The sequence below is a fragment of the Erpetoichthys calabaricus genome, chromosome 12, assembly GCF_900747795.2.
Source record: "Erpetoichthys calabaricus chromosome 12, fErpCal1.3, whole genome shotgun sequence".
Taxonomy (NCBI): domain Eukaryota; kingdom Metazoa; phylum Chordata; class Cladistia; order Polypteriformes; family Polypteridae; genus Erpetoichthys; species Erpetoichthys calabaricus.
Genome location: NC_041405.2, coordinates 18,428,014 through 18,449,470, shown reverse-complemented (window position 1 = coordinate 18,449,470; position 21,457 = coordinate 18,428,014). Strand labels below are relative to the sequence as shown.

The 21,457-nt window shown below is 37.5% G+C and overlaps 1 protein-coding gene across 6 annotated transcripts in view; it reads right to left on the bottom strand.

Moving 5' to 3' along the window:
- LOC114662950 (myocardin-related transcription factor A-like) overlaps positions 1-21,457 on the bottom strand; it is a 147,584-nt gene that overhangs the window by 96,387 nt on the left and 29,740 nt on the right. For 3 of the 6 annotated variants that reach the window (XM_028816695.2, XM_051934419.1, XM_051934421.1), the window contains exon 3: positions 17,398-17,589. In XM_028816695.2, coding sequence (XP_028672528.1) covers positions 17,398-17,572 — 175 coding nt within the window. In that variant the 5' untranslated portion in view covers positions 17,573-17,589. Of the gene's footprint in view, positions 1-2,937; positions 2,984-17,397; positions 17,611-21,457 lie in introns of those variants that run through there. The other 3 variants (XM_028816694.2, XM_051934420.1, XM_028816697.2) reach the window with 2 other exon arrangements.

The window sequence follows — 21,457 nt, the reverse complement described above, 5'->3', positions numbered from 1 at the left end:
CTCCATCGGTGCTTGCGTAAGACAAGCAGCATCATAAAGGACCACAGCCATCCAGCACGCCAGCTGTTCTCCTTGTTACCGTCTGGCAGACGATACAGGAGTCTGGCTGCTCGGACTACAAGACTTAAGAACAGTTTTTACCACCAGGCCATTCGACTCCTCAACAGCAACACCTGAACACTTACATACACTTAAATTACACCTACATTGCATTACATCTACATTGCAATACTCACACACAAACTGTACCTGCACACACTCTGAATACTGACTGGAACATGCATCTGCACTTTATGGAATATGCATCTGTACTCATAAAACATTGTGCAATAACTGTCATTTGTACTTGCTGCTCATTCAACTCTTACTGCTCTATAACTTCTTTTAAAACGTACATATTTTATTTTATATGGCTTGTCTATTTTTAACTTGTAATTTTTTTAAATTATTATTATTTTTTTTAGGTTTATTAGATATAGGCTGAGTGACTTGTTTTTCTCGTCATACACATTTCATTGTATGTTGACCCTGTGTTAGCCTATATATGACAAATAAACCTAAACCTAAAACTGGAGGAAAGACACTGTGAAAGACAACATGCAAAATGAAAACAAACAACAGAAAGATGAGAAAGTCGACAAATCAAGGACCGTCTACTTCAGGACTGTCTGTTATCTTGGCCAAAGCCATGCATCAGTGTTTATTTTGTGCCTGCAAATTTATAAACCAGCTAAGCTTGGATTTTAATTGTCATAAAACACAACAGTCATTGCTCCATCTCAGTTTATGACTAGAGGTTAAAAGAAGCAGGTTCACATCTACACAGCTTATTTCTCCAAAAATGTATTTCTCATATCACAGAGCAGGCAAACAAACGTTTCAGATTGCCATGAAAAAAAGTACACTGGGCAGATTTAAAAAAAATGGCATGACTTTAAGTCCTCTAATACAGAGTTTTCCATTTATATTTCTGACGGTGGCTGCAGAGGCATGCTAGGTTTTTCCTTGATATCATCCTGCAACCTGCTGCCCATTTCTCTCATCGTCATTACAATACAGCTATGGATAGAATAATTCTATATAACCAATGCTCAGAAAGGTAAATGCAGACTTGAGCATTCAAGCCCAACCCATTTCCACTGTTATGTGGCCTCTTCCTCTTCAGTTTCACAATGTCCTGTCTCTGACTTGGGGAAGAGCTCCACAGTTTGACCAGAGATAAAAACAAACATGCATACCCTGTTCTTTACCAGCTTAGCTCAACTCGCCATTCACCCTCACTGTTTTAAACGTCCACTAAACTGTCAACTGTTTGATTTTCTAACCCCTTTCTGTTTCTGAAACAGTTAAGTATGACTGGAACAGTCTGTCCACTTTATCACAACAATGATAGTACACATTAAGAAAGGAACATTCCTAAGGCAATGGTAATATGACTTGGGAAATAAACTGTAGCATTTCAACCTGAGGATATGTATTGTTTGTTGGCTGTACTATGACATGGAATAAATATCCGAGAAGACAGCATTAGGCAAAATATAAAAACACAAAAATAATTCACAATGAAAAATTACGATTAGAAAAAAAGTTTGAAACAGAAATAAAATTCCAAGGTGGCAAATATTTTGGGATAATTCAAGTTTGGCGAACTCTTAACACCTTATATGAGTAAATGAATTTCAATAGCCTCCTAATTAGGAGAGTTCTCCTTACTACTGAAATATGATTGCATAATCTTGCAAAACAATTTAACAGTGCACAAAAGTACTGAAAATGTGAAGATAGAGAAGAAACCCTTGAAACAGCATACAAAAGTAAAGAACGAACTACTCCAGTCCTGACTTGCTAGTACACTTAAAGAGTGCAGGCAAAGCTCCTATTACATAATAGTCTAAATAGGCGCCTTGCAGGCAAAAAACTCGCCAGTGCGCACATGCATACTGTTGCAGTGTTTCCAAACAGTTAACTTGTCCCAGGCTGACATTAAACAAGACAAAAGCAAAACTGGGCGTTGCTCCGAAGGATTCCATTCCAGTGGGGACTGTAAGGTGGCCATGAAATGACACCCTGAGTAAATGGCATTTATACTCATTCTCATTTAAAAATGTATTAACCACATAACTTGATAAAAAGCTGTGCACGCCCACAAAAAAATGTTCATGAAATAAAAATATTTAATCTAAAGGTGTGTGTTTATACAAGATGTATATCATCACTTTACATACCAGTTCTAAATAAGATGACAGTGAAATTCTTGATCAAAGGAAAAGATTTTTCTGAAATGCCTCAGAATTTAGAACAACAATACTCAAGATAGAGAAAAGGCAAACTTTCAGAAATTCAAAGGGGCTTTTTTTTTTTCAGTACCCGGTTGTTGAGATTCTTTAAAATATCCTTGAAAAATTATGCATGATCCGGGACTGGTAACCAATCCATTGTACGACACACTCACACACACCCACCATTACTCGTTTGTATTAGGTTAATTTCAATTTACCAGTTAAACTGACACACCCTTTCAGATGATAGCAAATCTCAGTGCACCCACTGAATAGTCATACAGAAGAAGGGAAAATGTGTGAACTTAATGCAGTTCAAAATCAGACCCAAGCCTCCAGAAACCCTGTACCTAATATTTGACATGCACACATACCAATTTATACATTAAAGATATCAATACATCCACATACAGTATAACCTTAAAACAGAAACATTACATAAACAATACAGAACTCTTAATACTTAAGCACATAAAAGTGGTAAGAGAGAAAAACAGCAAGCCACACTTGCTTCTAAAAATCAGAGATTTCTATAATCTTGAGAAAGGTGTGAAAGTGATCTAACAAGATAGGTCATTTTCTAAAATTACACTCATTAGCCCATTTTTTCTGTGCTTTTAACTTTTGCAAAAGCAGAATGTAAATGTATCAAACTTACCTGCATGGATGGCCATATCTATGCAGTGACAATTCCACACAGTGACATCAAAAACTAATACATTATTAAAAATGAAAGAGACTCCAGCTAAACACAGGTGAAACTGCTTGCCAGCTACACGCCTTTCTTAAAGCTAGACCAAAACTCCATACGGAAGTGCAGAGTCCCCAGTAAATAACAATCTTCACATGGGAAGGCCTTCTGTTCTGCCTTATCACAGCTGGCTCATGAAGGAGCAGTCCCTGTCTCGCTCGCCCACTCACTGACTCTCTCTCACTCTCACTCCCTCTCTCTAACTCACTCCCTCCCTCTCTCTCTCTCTCTCTCTCTCTCCTTAACTGCATCAGCCTCTGGGGCGTCACTCTCTGATCTGCCGTCAAATATTGCTGCCAGCTGTAAGAAAGAGCTACAGAGGGTCAAGCTGCTCTCCACTACAGCCGAGACAGATATGCTGATGACCTCTTACCCCTACTTTATCCCACCTCTCCTCCTCATTCACCATTCTTCTAGTAGCCTTCCTCTTTTTGTTTAATGTTATTTAATAAATCTTTCACTTACACAATCCAATTCCAGATGTACTTTATAAACATTTCCACTCTCCCCACCCCCCCCCCATCCCTGCTTAGCCTTGTTTACACTCACCCCCCACCACCACTCCCAGCAATGCCTGGCCGTGTCCATTCTGCTCTCTGCCTCTGTTCTGTGAAGTAGCACTTTTGACTTCTCCAAGTCCTGCATCATTTTTCATTGCATGTCTTAAACTGTAACTGCAGTTTGTCTGTTTTTCAGACAGTGCTTTGAAATTACATACGTGTTTATCAGCTGTTACGCACAGTCTGCAACCACGACCCTGGGCCGCAATACACTCATTTCAGTAAATAAACTATAACATTTATTCCCCCTTCCAGTTGAAGTTGTGACAATATGTGCTGTTTTATTCTAGTCGATATATTTTATTAGTACCCTAGAGCTGAAGTAATCAGTCTGATTACAGTTTGTTTAAGTGTGTAAATAAGTGTGCTTGCATATGCTTTAATAACCTAGTTATTCACAAAAACCCAGTTTCAAAAATTAGATTTAAACCCTTATTCCAGTTCAAGAGACTGACATATCGATTTCTGAGAAGCTTGGTTACAACATGTAGATTTCTCTGAACATAGCCCAATTATCTGGCTTTGTAAATCCTTAACCATGTTACACTTAAGGATTTCATATTCTGCATACATACACTGCACTCTGTTAGCCTGGACACATATTCCCTTCACACACACATCCAGTAGCCACGGGTAGAAAGCATTGGAAACGTCTACAAATATAAATTTCCAGAGGCAAACGCTCAGACGATCACATTACTTTCTCTGGTCCTGTTCAGCCTATATACATCGGACTTCCAATACAACTCGGAGTCCTGCCATGTGCAAAAGTTCGCTGACGACACTGCTATCGTGGGCTGCATCAGGAGTGGGCAGGAGGAGGAGTATAGGGACCTAATCAAGGACTTTGTTAAATGGTGCAACTCAAACCACCTACACCTGAACACCAGCAAAACCAAGGAGCTGGTGGTGGATTTTAGGAGGCCCAGGCCCCTCACGGACCCCGTGATCATCAGAGGTGACTGTGTGCAGAGGATGCAGACCTATAAATACCTGGGAGTGCTGGATGATAAATTGGACTGGACTGCCAATACTGATGCTCTGTGTAAGAAAGGACAGAGCCGACTATACTTCCTTAGAAGGCTGGCGTCCTTCAACATCTGCAATAAGATGCTGCAGATGTTCTATCAGACGGTTGTGGCGAGTGCCCTCTTCTATGCGGTGGTGTGCTGGGGAGGCAGCATAAAGAAGAGAGACGCCTCACACCTGGACAAACTGGTGAGGAAGTCAGGATCTATTGTAGGCACGGAGCTGGACAGTTTGACATCCGTGGCAGAGAGACGGGCGCTGAGCAGGTTCCTGTCAATCATGGAGAATACATTGCATCCACTAAACAGTATCATCTCCAGACAGAGGAGCAGCTTCAGCGACAGACTGCTGTCACTTTCCTGCTCCACTGACAGACTGAGGAGATCGTTCCTCCCCCACACTATGCAACTCTTCAATTCCACCCAGAGGGGTAAACGTTAACATTATTCAAAGTTTTTGACTGTCTGTATACCTGCATTGTTATCAGTCTTTAATGTAATATTTTCTTTATCAGTATGCTGCTGCTGAAGTATGTGAATTTCCCCTTGGGATTAATAAAGTATCTATTATTCCTTCTTCTTGTTGAAATAATCTGTCTCAAATTTTCAAAAAATTGCTAAATATAGGTTGATGAACTAAACGTACAGTGCTAAGTTCAGCAGCACAATCTCAAGAGCAGTGTTGGGAGCAACTAAATAAAAATAACACGCATTACGTAGTATGGTTACTTTTTAAAATTAACCTAACTAAATATTTATTTTAATGAAGCAGAAATGCCCGCATTACTATCATCCCAGAAGCACTGGGTGTAAGGCAAAATGCAAATGTACTGGTACACCGATGCCTTGCATGGCTCAATCGCACAGCCGCGCGGAACTGAGTGTGTTGTGTGCAGTCTGGTAGGAGAAACATATTCATAAAATCTCCGTTTAGTTTTTAACCAGCTCTTTGCAGAAGTTATGTTGAAACAGTAATCAGGTGGCACAGCGGCTGTTGTTCATACTGCAATTATTTGGAGGCTCAAGTCAGGGATGTAGAAAGGGAATGGATGATATTTACTTAACAGCACACGGAGGACTAAACATATTTATAAAACACAAGAAAATTATCATTTTTGACTGTGTTTCTGGTCAGTTTCATGAAGGTTCATATATGGGGTTAGGATTAATAACAAATGTTAGCTAGCTAATGAAATGTGCAGTTATTCATGTAAAAGTAACCTACTGTTTGTAATACACTACATTTTATAATAAGCAACTATACATATAAGATAGTTATTTTTATTGTAGGTAATGAGTGTTTTGCCCAGGAGAAACTCCATAAGTGGACTTGTGTATGTAAACGAAGTTTCTGCCTTAACCATGTTACTCACCAAATCCCAGTTTTGTGTGTGCCTGAAAATGCACTCTGTGAAAATAAAAACAGCTGAATAATGAAACACACTTAATTAACCTACCCTGCCCCCATTTCAGTGTGAAAAAATAAAAGAGAAACGAGTTAGAGAAGTAGAAAGCTCAAAAGAAGTGGACTACGCCATATTTTAAAGTACAATAAAACAATTAGTTAAACAAGTTTACGGCCAGAGAAAAGTGATGAAAGGAGGAAGGTTACTGATAAAGCATTTATTTTGACTTGGTACAGTTACTCTTTAAACACTCTCAACATAAAACAGCTAACAACCTCATTTCTTTATTTTTAACACCTCAGAAAAGACTTGCAAAATATTTCATCTTCACAGGATCTGAAAAAGTTGCAGTCTTCTGTGTCATTTAGCTAAGGAGGCCTAAAAAATCATCTACAGTCAATACATAACCTGAAGATGGAGTTGGGTGTCAAAATTTCTATCAGTACTGGGCTTATGGTTACTTATCAACCTAACAAACACTTTTTTTTTTTTTTTGGATAAAGTGTCAGTGATGCAGTGGGAATCAACATTTCATATATTAAATACAGCTCCAGACCTCATTGAAGCCGCATGTATCAAGATATCAGTACGTCTCTGTGCAATTTCACATATTGGTGAGTCAACAGTGAGATGCGGGATAAACACTATTGATATTTATAGGCATCTGCCAACTTTGAAAAGGCATAATATTGCAAAATGCGATTCTAACACAAAGTAGCAAAGGGTAAAATGACTCACAACTAGGCTGTTTACCCCAGTGCAGCACTGCTGAAGTTAAAACATTTCAAAGAATGAAGACTGTTGTTCAAGTAAAAAGTGCTTTTCCCAAAGACAGAAATGCCCAATTTACTTCATAAATAAGGAATTCTTATAACTCATATATAAGCATAGTATTATAAAATTTAACACACAATCAAACTTTAGAGGACACTAATGTACAATCAAATTATTATCATATTTACGTCAGTTGGTTGAAGTTATGATTCCCCGGTTTCCTGTGCTCTTACAGCTTAAATAGACTGTATTTTTCTGTAAAGTCTATGCATATACTTTACCACTGCTTTATAACAACCTGGAAAAGGCGGTTCTGAAAAAATCAGCAAGTTCAAAAGTCACCTCATGAAATGTGTCCTTATTTTATGACAGACTTATAACTTGAAGAGATGAAACAGTTAAGACTTATATAAAATACCACTGAAACGATACAGTGGTTTAATGGCACCACTTCAAATAATCATAAGATGGAACGAGCTACTGTATATTCTCAGATTTAACTAGATTTAAACAAATGGTCCAATCACTATATACATAAATGCTGTCACCATTTGACAATATGAGTTATGATACAATGAAGTACATCTTCTGTTGGCACACTAGAGTGTCAGTATACGGTCTGACATTTTTCCACTGTCTTGACACACAAAATATTGGAGCTTCTTATACCTTTCCTGTTATAGAACCCTAAAAATATACATGTCAGAAAAATCCCAACAGTATGGGTCTCAAAAGAGAAAAAAGTCAGTCACACTAAAAACTTGACTTCTAAAATTTTATCAAGGTGTAGGAACGATGCTTCTTTACACGTAAGGCAGGACATTCGGCCAGACACAGCATGTCAAGTGGCATCCAACATGTGCAGAATAAAATCAGAGATTTGGAGTTGCAGCTTCTCTTTCCATATATGTTCTGTTAAGATGTTTATTTTTAAGCAAAATGTATGTGTCTGTGTTAAGAAACATATTTTAAGTTAAAAATTACAGAATTGTCCTTTATTATTGCTTTTATAACATTAACTACTAACATCTTGTTTCTCAATTTGGTTAGGTGAAAATGATTCTTTCAAAATTTGAAATGTAGGTTACCCTTGGTCCATAGGTGCTCACTAAGAAACGGTTTTAAAAATTTTGTAGTCCAAGTGCTTTCTGTCTGTATGTCTGTCCACATTTCACGACAGAATTACTTAACAGATTTAGATCTGGTTGTTTTCTATAATTTGCTTGAACTTTCCGGCTGATTTTGCGACTTCTCTCATTGCGCTAAGTATCATAGTTCGCTTGCTGTACTGATGTATTTATGCAAATCCAACAGAGTGGCTGTGGACCAAGAGCAGGGGGGCAGGGCCTTCCTCATTCACTTGCCAGCCTCTGTTCAAGTTAGTCTACGTCTCGCCACGTGTTAGAGTGCACCTTGCCTCTGCTTAGCTAGCGATACCTGTTTCTTCAACAGACATTATCATCTACTGGTTGTTAAGGAGTAACGTCTGACGTTTTTGAGAGAGAGATCAGAGCTACATGTGTTTTAGAGGGTAGCTGCTGATTGCCAGAGATATCACGGCCATGTCCTTTTCTCTCCACATGGAGAACACTTTCCCGTCAGAGCTGAACAGGATCAGATATAGTGCCAACGTCTATTGATTTTGAAGTTTGTTCCGTTTCATTACTATGTTGGCGAAGCCACGGGGAACAGCTAGTTTAGCAATAGTAGTTCTTTGAACGTTCCTTTCCACTCTTATGTCACCTCTATCCACTATAATCTCAATAGCTTATACAGCAGAAACATTTTTTGAATTCTGGGTTCCTATCTCCACTATGAAACTGAATTTCTTTTCAACCAAGGGTAGATTGAGAAAATAGGTATTGAATTAGCAAAATCCCAGAATTATTTATCCTGTTAGCAAAAGCCTTAAAAAATGAATAAAAAAAAATGAAATTAGACCTTCTCCCGTGAATGCCTTGTCCATAAGCCTTTACAGCAACTGGCATGTGACTTCAGAATACATGTTCATATGTACCGTGGCGGGATGATAATGCAAAAAATTAATATCTCTATTTTTAAGCATTTTCCCAATATACAAGATGGATATCTTCCAATAATTATGTATCTTCTCACAAATGGTGTATGCACCATTTATGTAATATAACCTAATGGGCAAAGCTTGTGCAAATTTTTTTGCAATAATAAATACAGTAGCCTAATGGTTCTAAGGCCATACATACATATTTGTTTTTAGATAGATAGATAGATAGATAGATAGATAGATAGATAGATAGATAGATAGATAGATACTTTATTAATCCCAGGGGGAAATTCACATACTCCAGCAGCAAAAAATATTAAATTAAAGAGTAATAAAAAATGCAGGTAAAAAAACAGACAATAACTTGAATAATGTTCAATGTTTACCCCCTCTGGTGGAATTTTATATCTTGGGGGCACTAGAGGGTCAAAGAAGTCATATACATTTGTGCATTGTTACTCATAAGTAACAAATATCAATAAAAAGTGCAACTCCACCTATTCTAAAATGTGTTTACACCTAATTTAATTTAATAATATTCTTTCTCTAATTAGCTTTCTTTATAAAATAGTGTATACATTTCATCAATACAAACTTAGATAAACAGGAATTCTCTCTCTGTGTGACACACACAGGCACACTCACTTCCAAAATACACTCTGCTTGCAAGCCTGAATTTTTAGTTTTGGGAGAGCTTCAGAGGGCAAAAAAGTTTTTATCTTGCTAAGCTGTGTTTGCAGCTGATGGTCTAAAGCAGCTGCAGTGGTAACATGTTGTCTCTGCAGTGCTGACAAGAACCAAGTCTTTGGCTATATGATACAAAACAGCAGCAGTTATTTCTTTAAACTATATAAAAAAAAAAAAAAACACGTCAGCTTAGCTTGCAGATGAGATGAACAGTAGTGTTTACAGCATTCAGAGAACAGATAGATCCATGTACTTTGATGCATTATGTGCAGCATGCAGGTTACCGTTGGGGTGATAAAATAAATTAGTTCTGATGCCTGATTTGGTAGCAATTATTTTCACTAAGTTTATTAAATACCTCACAATGTTCTTCATCTGAATTCTGAAAGCAAAGTCATCACCATATGAATGCATGTGAACTTCTTTTAGCTCTATCTTTTTTCTACCAAGGTAGCTTTACACATGTTCTTCACATTCCTACTCGGTCACCTTACTGGGTTTTTAGTAGAAAACAAAAAGCAAAAGCAGAACACAATACTATAAAAGTAACATGATTTTAAATAGCCTATAAAATTATACTGAATTTATTGCCAGAATTCAATGCATCACCAAACCCTAATATACGCCACTCTATGCCATATCCACATATGCCAATATCATTGTACCATTCATGGAAATTGAAATAATTATGATAATTAGTCATTTTAATTGTTCATCATATTATTTACATACAAACACTTAGAAATATGACCATCCTCTTTAATAAAATCCCTGTGTGCGTCCAGGTGTCCGTGTGTGTGTGTCTTCTGGTGAAGTGCGCATGCGCGGGGCACGGTGCGACGCGCGATATTACTGTTAGAAAAAGTTACAGGCGTTTTACGGAAAAACAAACCAGTATTACTGAGAGAGGAAATTAAAGGTACACAATACAGTGACGCATATTACAGCCACATACAAGCCAGTATTACTGTCAGAGGAAATTAAAGGCATATTACCGACGCACGCGCCTGTATTACCGCCAGAGAATATTAAAGGTATATTACAGACGTACAAGCCAGCGGACGTACAAGACAGTATTACTGTCACAGAAAATTAAAGACACACAATACACGGCGGCAGCCAACGAAGAATGGTCAGCTCAGCAAGTAAACATCAACAAAAGAAAGGTTGAAAGAAAGAAAAATACGACCAACAAAAAGAATCAGGTCAAAGTCCCTTGCCATTTAATATAGATTGTTCCTACTAATGTTTGTGCACTACTGTTGTAGCGCCTGTTATTGTAACGGGCTAAATGTCTAGTTCAAAAAATAAGAGCTGTTTTGAAGTATATGTTAACCTCTATTGTTGTATTGTGTTGTGGTTTATCAATGTTTTGCTTACAAAAAAAAAAAAGTAAAATGTGAGTATTTTACGCTTCTGTGGTATTTCAGACGGGGTTTCATTGCATGTTTCACTAAAACTTTAAAGGAAATCTATGAAAAATGAAGACTTGGTGTATAACTCCAACAGTTCCATCTTAAATGTAGTGTCACGCCTGCGTGCCAGATGGTCACCTTCCATGCTCACCTAAAGTAACTAGTACCACCCCAGGATGAAAGGGGGAATTGTCTCCTTCTTACCTCACAGTCTTGAGGAACCACACCCTGAAGGTACCGTACCGTAAGAAGCCCTGCCCCTTCTGGTCCACATAATATAAAGGTACAGTGACAACAGAGGATGGCATCACATTTTGATTCTGACCCAGCTTCTGTGTTGATTGAAGCCTGAAACCTATATCACAAATGTCCAGTAAGAGGACTATTTTCTGTTTAAAACTGCACATTAAAGTGCTTAATTTTTAACAGCATTTTTTGTTCTAATTAAACAGGGTTTTATTGCCTAGTTGGCACCCTAAGCTTCTTATCTCGTCCTGCACCATCGTTTTGCCCTGCTACAGTAGTACCAAAGCAATATGGCTTAATCCAGAGCAGTCATTTTGTTAAGTGTCGCTTAACATTGTTCAAAAAGAGCCTGATCGAATTGTTTTCTTTTCACAATATTGAGAATGGGTTAGCACATAATTAGGTAAAAAAGAGTGTGTCATACTGTTTGAATTTTTTAGGCAAATCAAACAGGATGATTCATGCTTCTCTTATATCAATATTACATGTAAATCCCTAAAGTGTAAACATTTATTTTTCAATAATTTGGCAGATGACGTTAGTGGTACACACTTCATATCTAAAAATTTGAGGAATTCTTGATTAAATTATAAAGATTTCAAAGACTAATGTAACAATTTAACACTTCAGTTCAAATACACCCTCACAAAAAAATCTCTTGGTCTTATTCACTGGACAAAAAAACTTTATTCACCTTTTTCTATCAATTTTATGCAATGCCTGGTAGAGGGTGACTATGATTTCATTACCGTCAGCTGTCATTTAAAAGTACATTTAAACAGTTTACTTTCTAATATGTATGCATTTACTTTCATTTACATTAACAACTACATTCTGAACAACAATGCAAATATGAATTCTATTCAAGTTTACAACTACATATCCCCCCAATTTCATCTTGTGCAGATTTTTACATGATAATATAAATAAAGGCTGAAATGCACTTATCCCGGGAGGCTCTCATTTCTGATATCTTCAAAAATAAAACACATGACCACTGTTGTTTGTGTGAACACATTTGTACATTTATCACACTCACGCTCCATCATTTTCCATTTGATGATTAACCTCTTATGAGGAACTTTAGTCTAAAGCCTTTTCACAGTCAAGGTAGAATTAACATAAGCACTTCTGGTATCAAATGTCTTTGTTGCTTCCTCATAAAATTCCATTACATTAGTTCACCATGTCCTGCGGTGGGTTGGCACCCTGCCCGGGATTAGTTCCTGCCTTGTGCCCTGTGTTGGCTGGGATTGGCTCCAGCAGACCTCTGTGACCCTGTGTTCGGATTCAGCGGGTTGGATAATGGATGGATGGATGGATGGATAGTTCACCATGAAACCCCCTGTCCAGGCCTGTGAGAGAAAGTTGTTTTTGCTTCAGAGATGTAAATGAGACACGTTTATTCAGGTTGAGCAGATGATGACTTCTTAACATGAATGCCAATTAAGCACTATGATTATGGGTGGGGAGTCTGACTTTCAGTGTCCTGCTCCCAGTCTTGCAGTCAAAATGAGAACTCCTCACATTCTTCCATTATCATAGTTGTTGGGGCTACAGTATGTTTGACTACTGCATGGTTTTAAGTAGGATCGTGTCCACTTTGTGATGTTTACTTATCAAAACTTCTTTGAAAAGTGACATGAAACACTATTTTTAAAACTATAGCAGTAATATAACCCCAATAAAAGTTACACATTTACATTCCGAGTCTCAGACAGGAGCCAGGTACACGATTTCCTTAAAGTTTACTAGCAGCTGTGAATGTGATCAGCTAAATAATACACATAAATTTTAGTTTGTAAATCAATTCTGTAATTAAAATAAAAGCAAAAATGTATAAAAGTTTAAAATACACGCATGCTCTTAAATCAATTGACTAAACATATAGACAGCCAGTTTTCTTGTATTTTTTTTTCTAGCTTTATGCCATGAGAAATTCAAAGTATTGCTGAGTAAAGAAGCATTATAAATTCTAAAGCAATAGCATCACAAACACACTTAGAGCCTACGCTTCTATGTAAGAGTTTTCACACCTAAAAGACTAGTCCAGCATTTTCATATTGGTCTGCTTTTGGTTTTCACTTGCTAAAGAAGCCCTGTTTGATCTCAAGAAGATTTAAATATATTATATGACTTGAGTGTTCTTATTACACATAGCATGCTACTGACCTCTACAGCTTATGTGGTATTTCCCTCTCTTTGCTATTTTAATACAAATCATGTCCTTTTGGACATGCTCTCAGTTTAAGGATGAATTAAGTACTAAATGCCACTTTATCTGCTTAAGACTTTTTTATTTTCAAAGAATTTGTCTAAATTCAAATGAATTATTTTATATATTTTTCATTAATTTACATTACTTTCAAGTAGAAGTCTATGTGAGAATGATTATGTTATGCGCATGACCACTCTAACAAAGAAGACTCACTGAAACCTCTTTTCTGGTTCAGCTCCCTTTCCTGGCAGAGCACAACATCATCATCATAAGTTTAATGGCAATTTTCTGGGTTTATCTGGCGTAGCCATTTATTCTATAAATCTTTATCCCCCCACTCTCAAGAATCTTTGGCATCCCATGGGTTGAGACCCATTCTTCTCACACTCAACATTACCTTACTTGGCTTTTCTCCTGGCTTCATCTCTTTCTAACTTAACTGATCTTCCTTTCTAATTATCCTATGCCTGAACCAATTTAGACCATTTCTCCTCAGCACAAAGCATATCACCTTCACACCAAGTATTTTTCTTAACTTGGCATTTGTCTCCTCCTCAGTCTGTGACGCTCCAAATACTCAACTGAACAATCTCATGTCTGCTCTTTCCAGCTTTGCTTTATGTCCCACTTTCACCAGGCGTATCTCACTTCCAAGGAACACACTACTCCTCATACAGCTTTCCTACACCTTACCTTTCATCACCAGAGACACTAAATCTCAGAAAAGGAGAAGCTTCCAAAATGTTTTCCATGCACCTCTAACTCTGGGAATCTTTGCTACACCAGGACTTCTTTCTGTACTCAACATGATATAAGTAGCAGAACTTCCATACTTTCTTCAAAATTATTCCACTGCTGTATCTAAATTTACACTTGCAACATAAGCATCCTACACCCCTCTCATACACTATTAACAAATCAGTATCACATTTGCCTTCTGCACGACAACACATTTTCTATGCACCCAATTCTCACAAACCATGCACTAGACCCCCTACTACTCTACCATCCTCTTATGTTTTCAATGCCTTTTGCCCCTAAACCTTCAACACTCACCTTGGTCTTTCCTGCAATTACCTTCAGGTGTTCTGCTTCCAAACTAGCTTTCCATTTCAATTTCATCTCCTTCAAAATTAGATTAATCATCAATCTTTCACACACTTCTCTGGTTACCACTTCCATCATTAATACAAAAAAAAAAAAACAACAAACTCAGATGAGATCCCTGATGCAAACTACTTTAAAATTTCCCCCCACTCCATCTGCTGTTCTGACCACCATGTACGCTTCCTCATACATTGATATCACTCCAGTCCCTTTGTCCAACTGCAGGCTTCTTCTGCAGCTTTCAACCAGACACTGCACACTGTGTTATTAATTCAGTTTGTTTATTATTCCTCAGCACACCACCAGAGTAGCTTGCATATTATATTAAAGGCTTTGCTTCACGACAAACCTAAATAAATATTACTCTTATGTGTAAGAAGAGCTGAGAAGGCAGCCAGTGTCTACATGAAGAAAAACTGCTTATAAGGGACCCTTGTTTGTTTATTTCTTTTGAGAATATATATATATAGAAAGAGAGAGAGAGAGAGAGAGACGTGTTGTTCTAAGAGATGGAAAATGAACTTGGTGTGCTAAGTCATGTTCCTGTTACAATACCTGGGAGGACAATGGTGGCAAAATGAAGTATAAATCAATTCTATCTTACAATATGGTTTTTTTTTTTTTTTTTTAAATATTTCACAAAACAAGAGGATATTCTGCAAAAAAGGCAATACAATATGCATAAAAAGAACACTTTCCAACTGTTTTTGTAGACTGATTTTGATAGAAATAGCTTCAAATAATGAAGAAATGTATATGAAATAAAAGGTAAAGAGGAAGTGATGATAAAAAAGGGCATAATGTATTCATTTGGTAAATGGCAACACTAAATGGATAATTCCATTGATACCTTTATGTTTCAATATTGTTTAGCTATGTATAACATGCTCCTTTGCACATAATGGATTTATTCGACATAGTGGTCCAGGATCTGAAGGTCAAAACGGCATGTGCAGCCTAAGTCATGCATATGATACGTCTTTGGCAAAAAATAAATGTAAATGTATATACTGTAATTTGACGTGGTAGTTTTTATTATCTGCAATGTCAGACTTAAAACTTACACTGAAATTTTTATTCACAGCAGGGATACTCACAGGAAGGTCTCCTTGTGTGTGTGTGAGAGTAAACAGAAGGAGAAGAAAAGGAGGGGTGGAAGTGGCATCCACATAAATACGGTTCATGCTAAACCCAGCCAGATTAGGGGAAAAAAAAAAACTTGCAATTCTATTAAGTGATATGTTTTTTGTGGATAATTTGAAGTTAATAAGCATGAGGGGGGCTCTGTTATTTCTTGCTCTTCACTTAAAATAATTCAGTTACTCAAGTGTTACTACACCATATGAATGTTTTCAATCAATATTTGTAATGAAGATGGGTGTAGAGCAACCCCAATTTTCACAAATGTCTGCTTGATGTTTCTTCACACTCGTACAAATTTCTGCACAGTTTGCCCAGCAAGCCAGTGTACTTAATCTTCTGCAAATACCCAACTCCAAACCAATGTACCGTATCAATAAATCACATCATTTATGTTATCGGATTAAGTAATATGAGGGGTTCATCAAATAGAATTAACCCACAAATATCACAATTTGTTATAATGCACATTCTTCTGCAAATTGATAGAAAATTGAAAAGTTCTACTAGGTAAAATAAAAAAAAATAGAAGCAACAATACTTAGAACATTTTGGCGCATGAAACATACAATAATAAAATTTCCAAAGAAATCTGCAGAGATTATGTACCAATCTGGTGCTATCATATAAAAATATAAACACAACAATCTTTCAAACCACAGTATAATTTAAAAGAACACCATATAACCGCCAGTCATTTTTCATACCATATATCCTTAATGAACACTTGTATTTTGTTATGGGTCTCTCTTTTTTAACAAAATATGTTAACAAAAATGATTTATCATAATTTAACACAAATTGAGACAAATACCTGTTTAAGATTCAGAGGTGCTCTTCTATTAAAAAGTCTGTCTGTAGTCCTGCAGTTAACTTACATTACCTCTAGTTGACAGAATTTGTTTTGTCACTGTTTAAGCTAGGGCAGGCTGATTAAATGATTTTATAAAAATGGAAGGATGGACGTCTGTAATGAAACTTGTTGGTGAAACATTTAAAACATATGTTTAAACCTATGTGGAAACCAGACAGCTGGGTAAACAATGATGCTATACATATGACTCCTCAAATTACCTCTCCCCAGCCCCCAGCATTCATATCCTCCACAATGAATTTAAAAGATAAATATCAACATGAAATGACATATTGTTACGTTGTATGGCTTGTTCATAGCTAACTGGTCACTCCAGTTATTTCCATGAACTAAAGAGTGTGGAAACTCAACTTTAGTTTTAGTAAGGTTATGGTTTTGGAGCGAAAACAAAGTTGCTGATTCAATGCCTGCAGTGATTTACCACGTAAAGGGATGAGATTGGTGAGATAGTAGGGAGGTTAAGTTTCAGCTCACAAGCAGGGCAAGAATAAGTAAAAGCAGATGATGGTATAATAAAGATGTCTTATTAAACAATTGGTCTGAATATACAGCATATGTGTTACATTGTATTATTTGTGAAGGAGATTAAAAATAGTTTTTCCCTAAAATTTCAGGCACTTGTTTGTAACTGTGTGTGAAGTAAGCGTATTCATGTCATTTCTATAGGTGCTATGTCTCATATAATGTGTTTAATGAATATTTTTATTTTCTTATTTATTAGCTTAGCCTAGTTTATTGTCACATGTGCAGAGTATGGTGAAATTGTTACCATAAAGAATTTATCAAAAACAAACGAAGAATGAATCATGCCATTAAGCATATGCATTAAGTATTGTTATTTTTTCCACTGCTCTTCATTAAAAACTTCTCTGAATAGTTGCACACATACCATTTTTGCGGTCTCTCAATGGCAGCAGGTTTGGGCCAGGCTGCAGCGACAGTTCTTGTAGCTCATTGGTGACAGCCTCACTCTGTGGACTTGGGGCACAGCCCGGCGCCCCTGGAATAACCATGGTTACCACAGCCTCTTCGGAGCTCTCGCCGTCTGTTCCTTTGGTTGGCATAAGGCAAATCGGACCACCTATCACAGATGATTGAAGAGCTTTAAAATAAAACAAACATACATGGAAAGTAAAGATCAGTTAACAGTAAACGGAAGTTGATCTGCAAACAGTCACACCCTTCTCTACCTGCCAGACTTTGGCAGAAAACCATTTGCTTTATTCCTCCCCGTAAAACTGTTCTTCAGTACCAATTCAATGAGTTGTGTTTTTCTACACTTTGGACCTTATGCCGGAAGGTTTTAAAAAAAAGGGGAAAAAAAAAAAAAGTAATTGCACAGCTAGATTCAAGTTATTAAAATCATCTATCAGACAGGCCTGCCTGTTTTTACTTTCCATTTATTCTGAAATCGGGATGCTAGTGGCCACTTAAAAAGATTTGAAAATTAACTCAAGCACAGGAATAGATTTCTTTTTTTTTCCTTCTCACTATTTCCTCCATCCTCCAATATTGATAAAATTAAAATCAATTAACTGAGGAATTACTACCTTGATAACTATCAGTGAAAGGCTTGAAAGTCCAATCTTAATATTCAGATCTGAGCTGAAGGTTAATTTGTTCTTTGCAGCATTTTGAAATAGTGTTGTTTATATTGTGACATTTTTTTAAAATTCTGTTTTCCAATGCATTGTTTGCTAAGTTTAACTAGGTCCATGAATATCTATTAAATACATATAATATATCTGTGGCCAGCTGAATTTCAATTGATATTGCTAATATTATGAAAGATCTTTTATGAAGCGAAGGAAAGATCAGTTTAATCAATTTTAGCTATTGTTCTTAATGCAAAATGAGAGTTTAACCTATGCCATGATATTTACATCACTGAAAGGAACCCTATGGTAAAAAGAACAGAGACAACATAGGTAAAGGAAGCTGGCATAAATTTAAAATACAACACTAGTCTACAAAACCTGTATGATGTAAGTGAAACTTTCATTCAGTACTGGCCTGGTCACTTGTACTTTACAAGAAAATCCCTCAGACAGGAGCCAATATGCTAATCTTCTTTCAGATTAATGGAAATTCTTATACCATGAGACTTTGTCTCTGCTCTCACAATTTCATTTCCTATAGCCTCAACAAAAATATGTAACAAAACTGAAAATACAAACAATTAGGATGCAGCACAGACAGGTAGAGAATGCAGCCCTCTGGGTCTTACCAGGGTTGTGTGAGATAGGCAACACAAGATCAGACTTGCTAAAATACTTTGCAATAGTGGGAACAATTTCTCATATGCAAAGACCATCCCCTATACCTTAGAAACGCTTTCTTGTTCTATGCCACCTATAGAAGGATATATATATATATATATATATATATATATATATATATATATATATATTCACGGCATCGAGAGGGAGTGCAGTAGAGTGTGTACGCCTGATGAGCCCAGAATTAGGGCGAAACACGTGTCGCGTACTCTTTGCATTATTTGACAGTAAACTATTTCAACCATATATTATATATATACAGTGGTGTGAAAAACTATTTGCCCCCTTCCTGATTTCTTATTCTTTTGCATGTTTGTCACACAAAATGTTTCTGATCATCAAACACATTTAACCATTAGTCAAATATAACACAAGTAAACACAAAATGCAGTTTTTAAATGATGGTTTTTATTATTTAGGGAGAAAAAAAATCCAAACCTACATGGCCCTGTGTGAAAAAGTAATTGCCCCCTTGTTAAAAAATAACCTAACTGTGGTGTATCACACCTGAGTTCAATTTCCGTAGCCACCCCCAGGCCTGATTACTGCCACACCTGTTTCAATCAAGAAATCACTTAAATAGGAGCTGCCTGACACAGAGAAGTAGACCAAAAGCACCTCAAAAGCTAGACATCATGCCAAGATCCAAAGAAATTCAGGAACAAATGAGAACAGAAGTAATTGAGATCTATCAGTCTGGTAAAGGTTATAAAGCCATTTCTAAAGCTTTGGGACTCCAGCGAACCACAGTGAGAGCCATTATCCACAAATGGCAAAAACATGGAACAGTGGTGAACCTTCCCAGGAGTGGCCGGCCGACCAAAATTACCCCAAGAGCGCAGAGACGACTCATCCGAGAGGTCACAAAAGACCCCAGGACACCGTCTAAAGAACTGCAGGCCTCACTTGCCTCAATTAAGGTCAGTGTTCACGACTCCACCATAAGAAAGAGACTGGGCAAAAACGGCCTGAATGGCAGATTTCCAAGACGCAAACCACTGTTAAGCAAAAAGAACATTAGGGCTCGTCTCAATTTTGATAAGAAACATCTCAATGATTGCCAAGACTTTTGGGAAAATACCTTGTGGACTGATGAGTCAAAAGTTGAACTTTTTGGAAGGCAAATGTCCCGTTACATCTGGCGTAAAAGGAACACAGCATTTCAGAAAAAGAACATCATACCAACAGTAAAATATGGTGGTGGTAGTGTGATGGTCTGGGGTTGTTTTGCTGCTTCAGGACCTGGAAGGCTTGCTGTGATAGATGGAACCATGAATTCTACTGTCTACCAAAAAATCCTGAAGGAGAATGTCTGGCCATCTGTTCGTCAACTCAAGCTGAAGCGATCTTGGGTGCTGCAACAGGACAATGACCCAAAACACACCAGCAAATCCACCTCTGAATGGCTGAAGAAAAACAAAATGAAGACTTTGGAGTGGCCTAGTCAAAGTCCTGACCTGAATCCAATTGAGATGCTATGGCATGACCTTAAAAAGGCGGTTCATGCTAGAAAACCCTCAAATAAAGCTGAATTACAACAATTTTGCAAAGATGAGTGGGCCAAAATTCCTCCAGAGCGCTGTAAAAGAGTCATTGCAAGTTATCGCAAACGCTTGATTGCAGTTATTGCTGCTAAGGGTGGCCCAACCAGTTATTAGGTTCAGGGGGCAATTACTTTTTCACACAGGGCCATGTAGGTTTGGATTTTTTTTTTCTCCCTAAATAATGAAAACCACCATTTACAAACTGCATTTTGTGTTTACTTGTGTTATATTTGACTAATGGTTAAATGTGTTTGATGATCAGAAACATTTTGTGTGACAAACATGCAAAAGAATAAGAAATCAGGAAGGGGGCAAATAGTTTTTCACACCACTGTATATATATATATATATATATATATATATATATATATAGACAAAACTATTATTTTCAGTTAATGCTCAGGAAGCATCTCCAAATGAGACCTCCAAAAGTGAGATTTTTACAAGGAATTAAGCTGAAAATCTTTTTGTTTTTGGTTAAGACCATTCATGAAATACTCTTCATAAACTTAAACATACATATCTACTGACATCCAAATAGTGAAACGGGACTTGCAGCCTGCAAGTAAACTAAGACATGACTTTCTTGTTGTAGGGAGTGTTTAACATGACGTGGCTTGAGAAAAATACTGCAAAGTTCAAATTAGATAGATAGATAGATAGCATAGATAGATACTACCCATTGTGCCGGCCCTGACACAGACAGGCGGACACGTTCAACTCACCCACAACACGTTTATTATACATTATTTACAAAGTCAAAAGTGCAACACAAAGCCCCCGAAACTCCCCAGAGTCCTGGCCAACACAATGCCTGATCTCTTCAGGCCGCCTCCTTGTCTCTCCTCCTGAGCACCATCCTTCTCCAGGCCCCTTTTATATACACCTGGATGTGCTCCAGGTGCTTCCCGGCAATCTCCCACCGGCACTCCCCAGTGTGGCGGAAGTGCGGCTGCGTACCCGGAAGCACTCCGGGTGTCCCCACTCGTCTTCCCCCCAGCACTTCCTGGTGTGGCGGAAGTGCTGGGGTCCAGGGTTCTCCAGGCATGGGGGCGCCCCCTGGCGGTGACCACGGGCCCCTACAGGGTTGAGCTTGCCAGCTCTGTACCCGTGGTCCCCAAAGGAA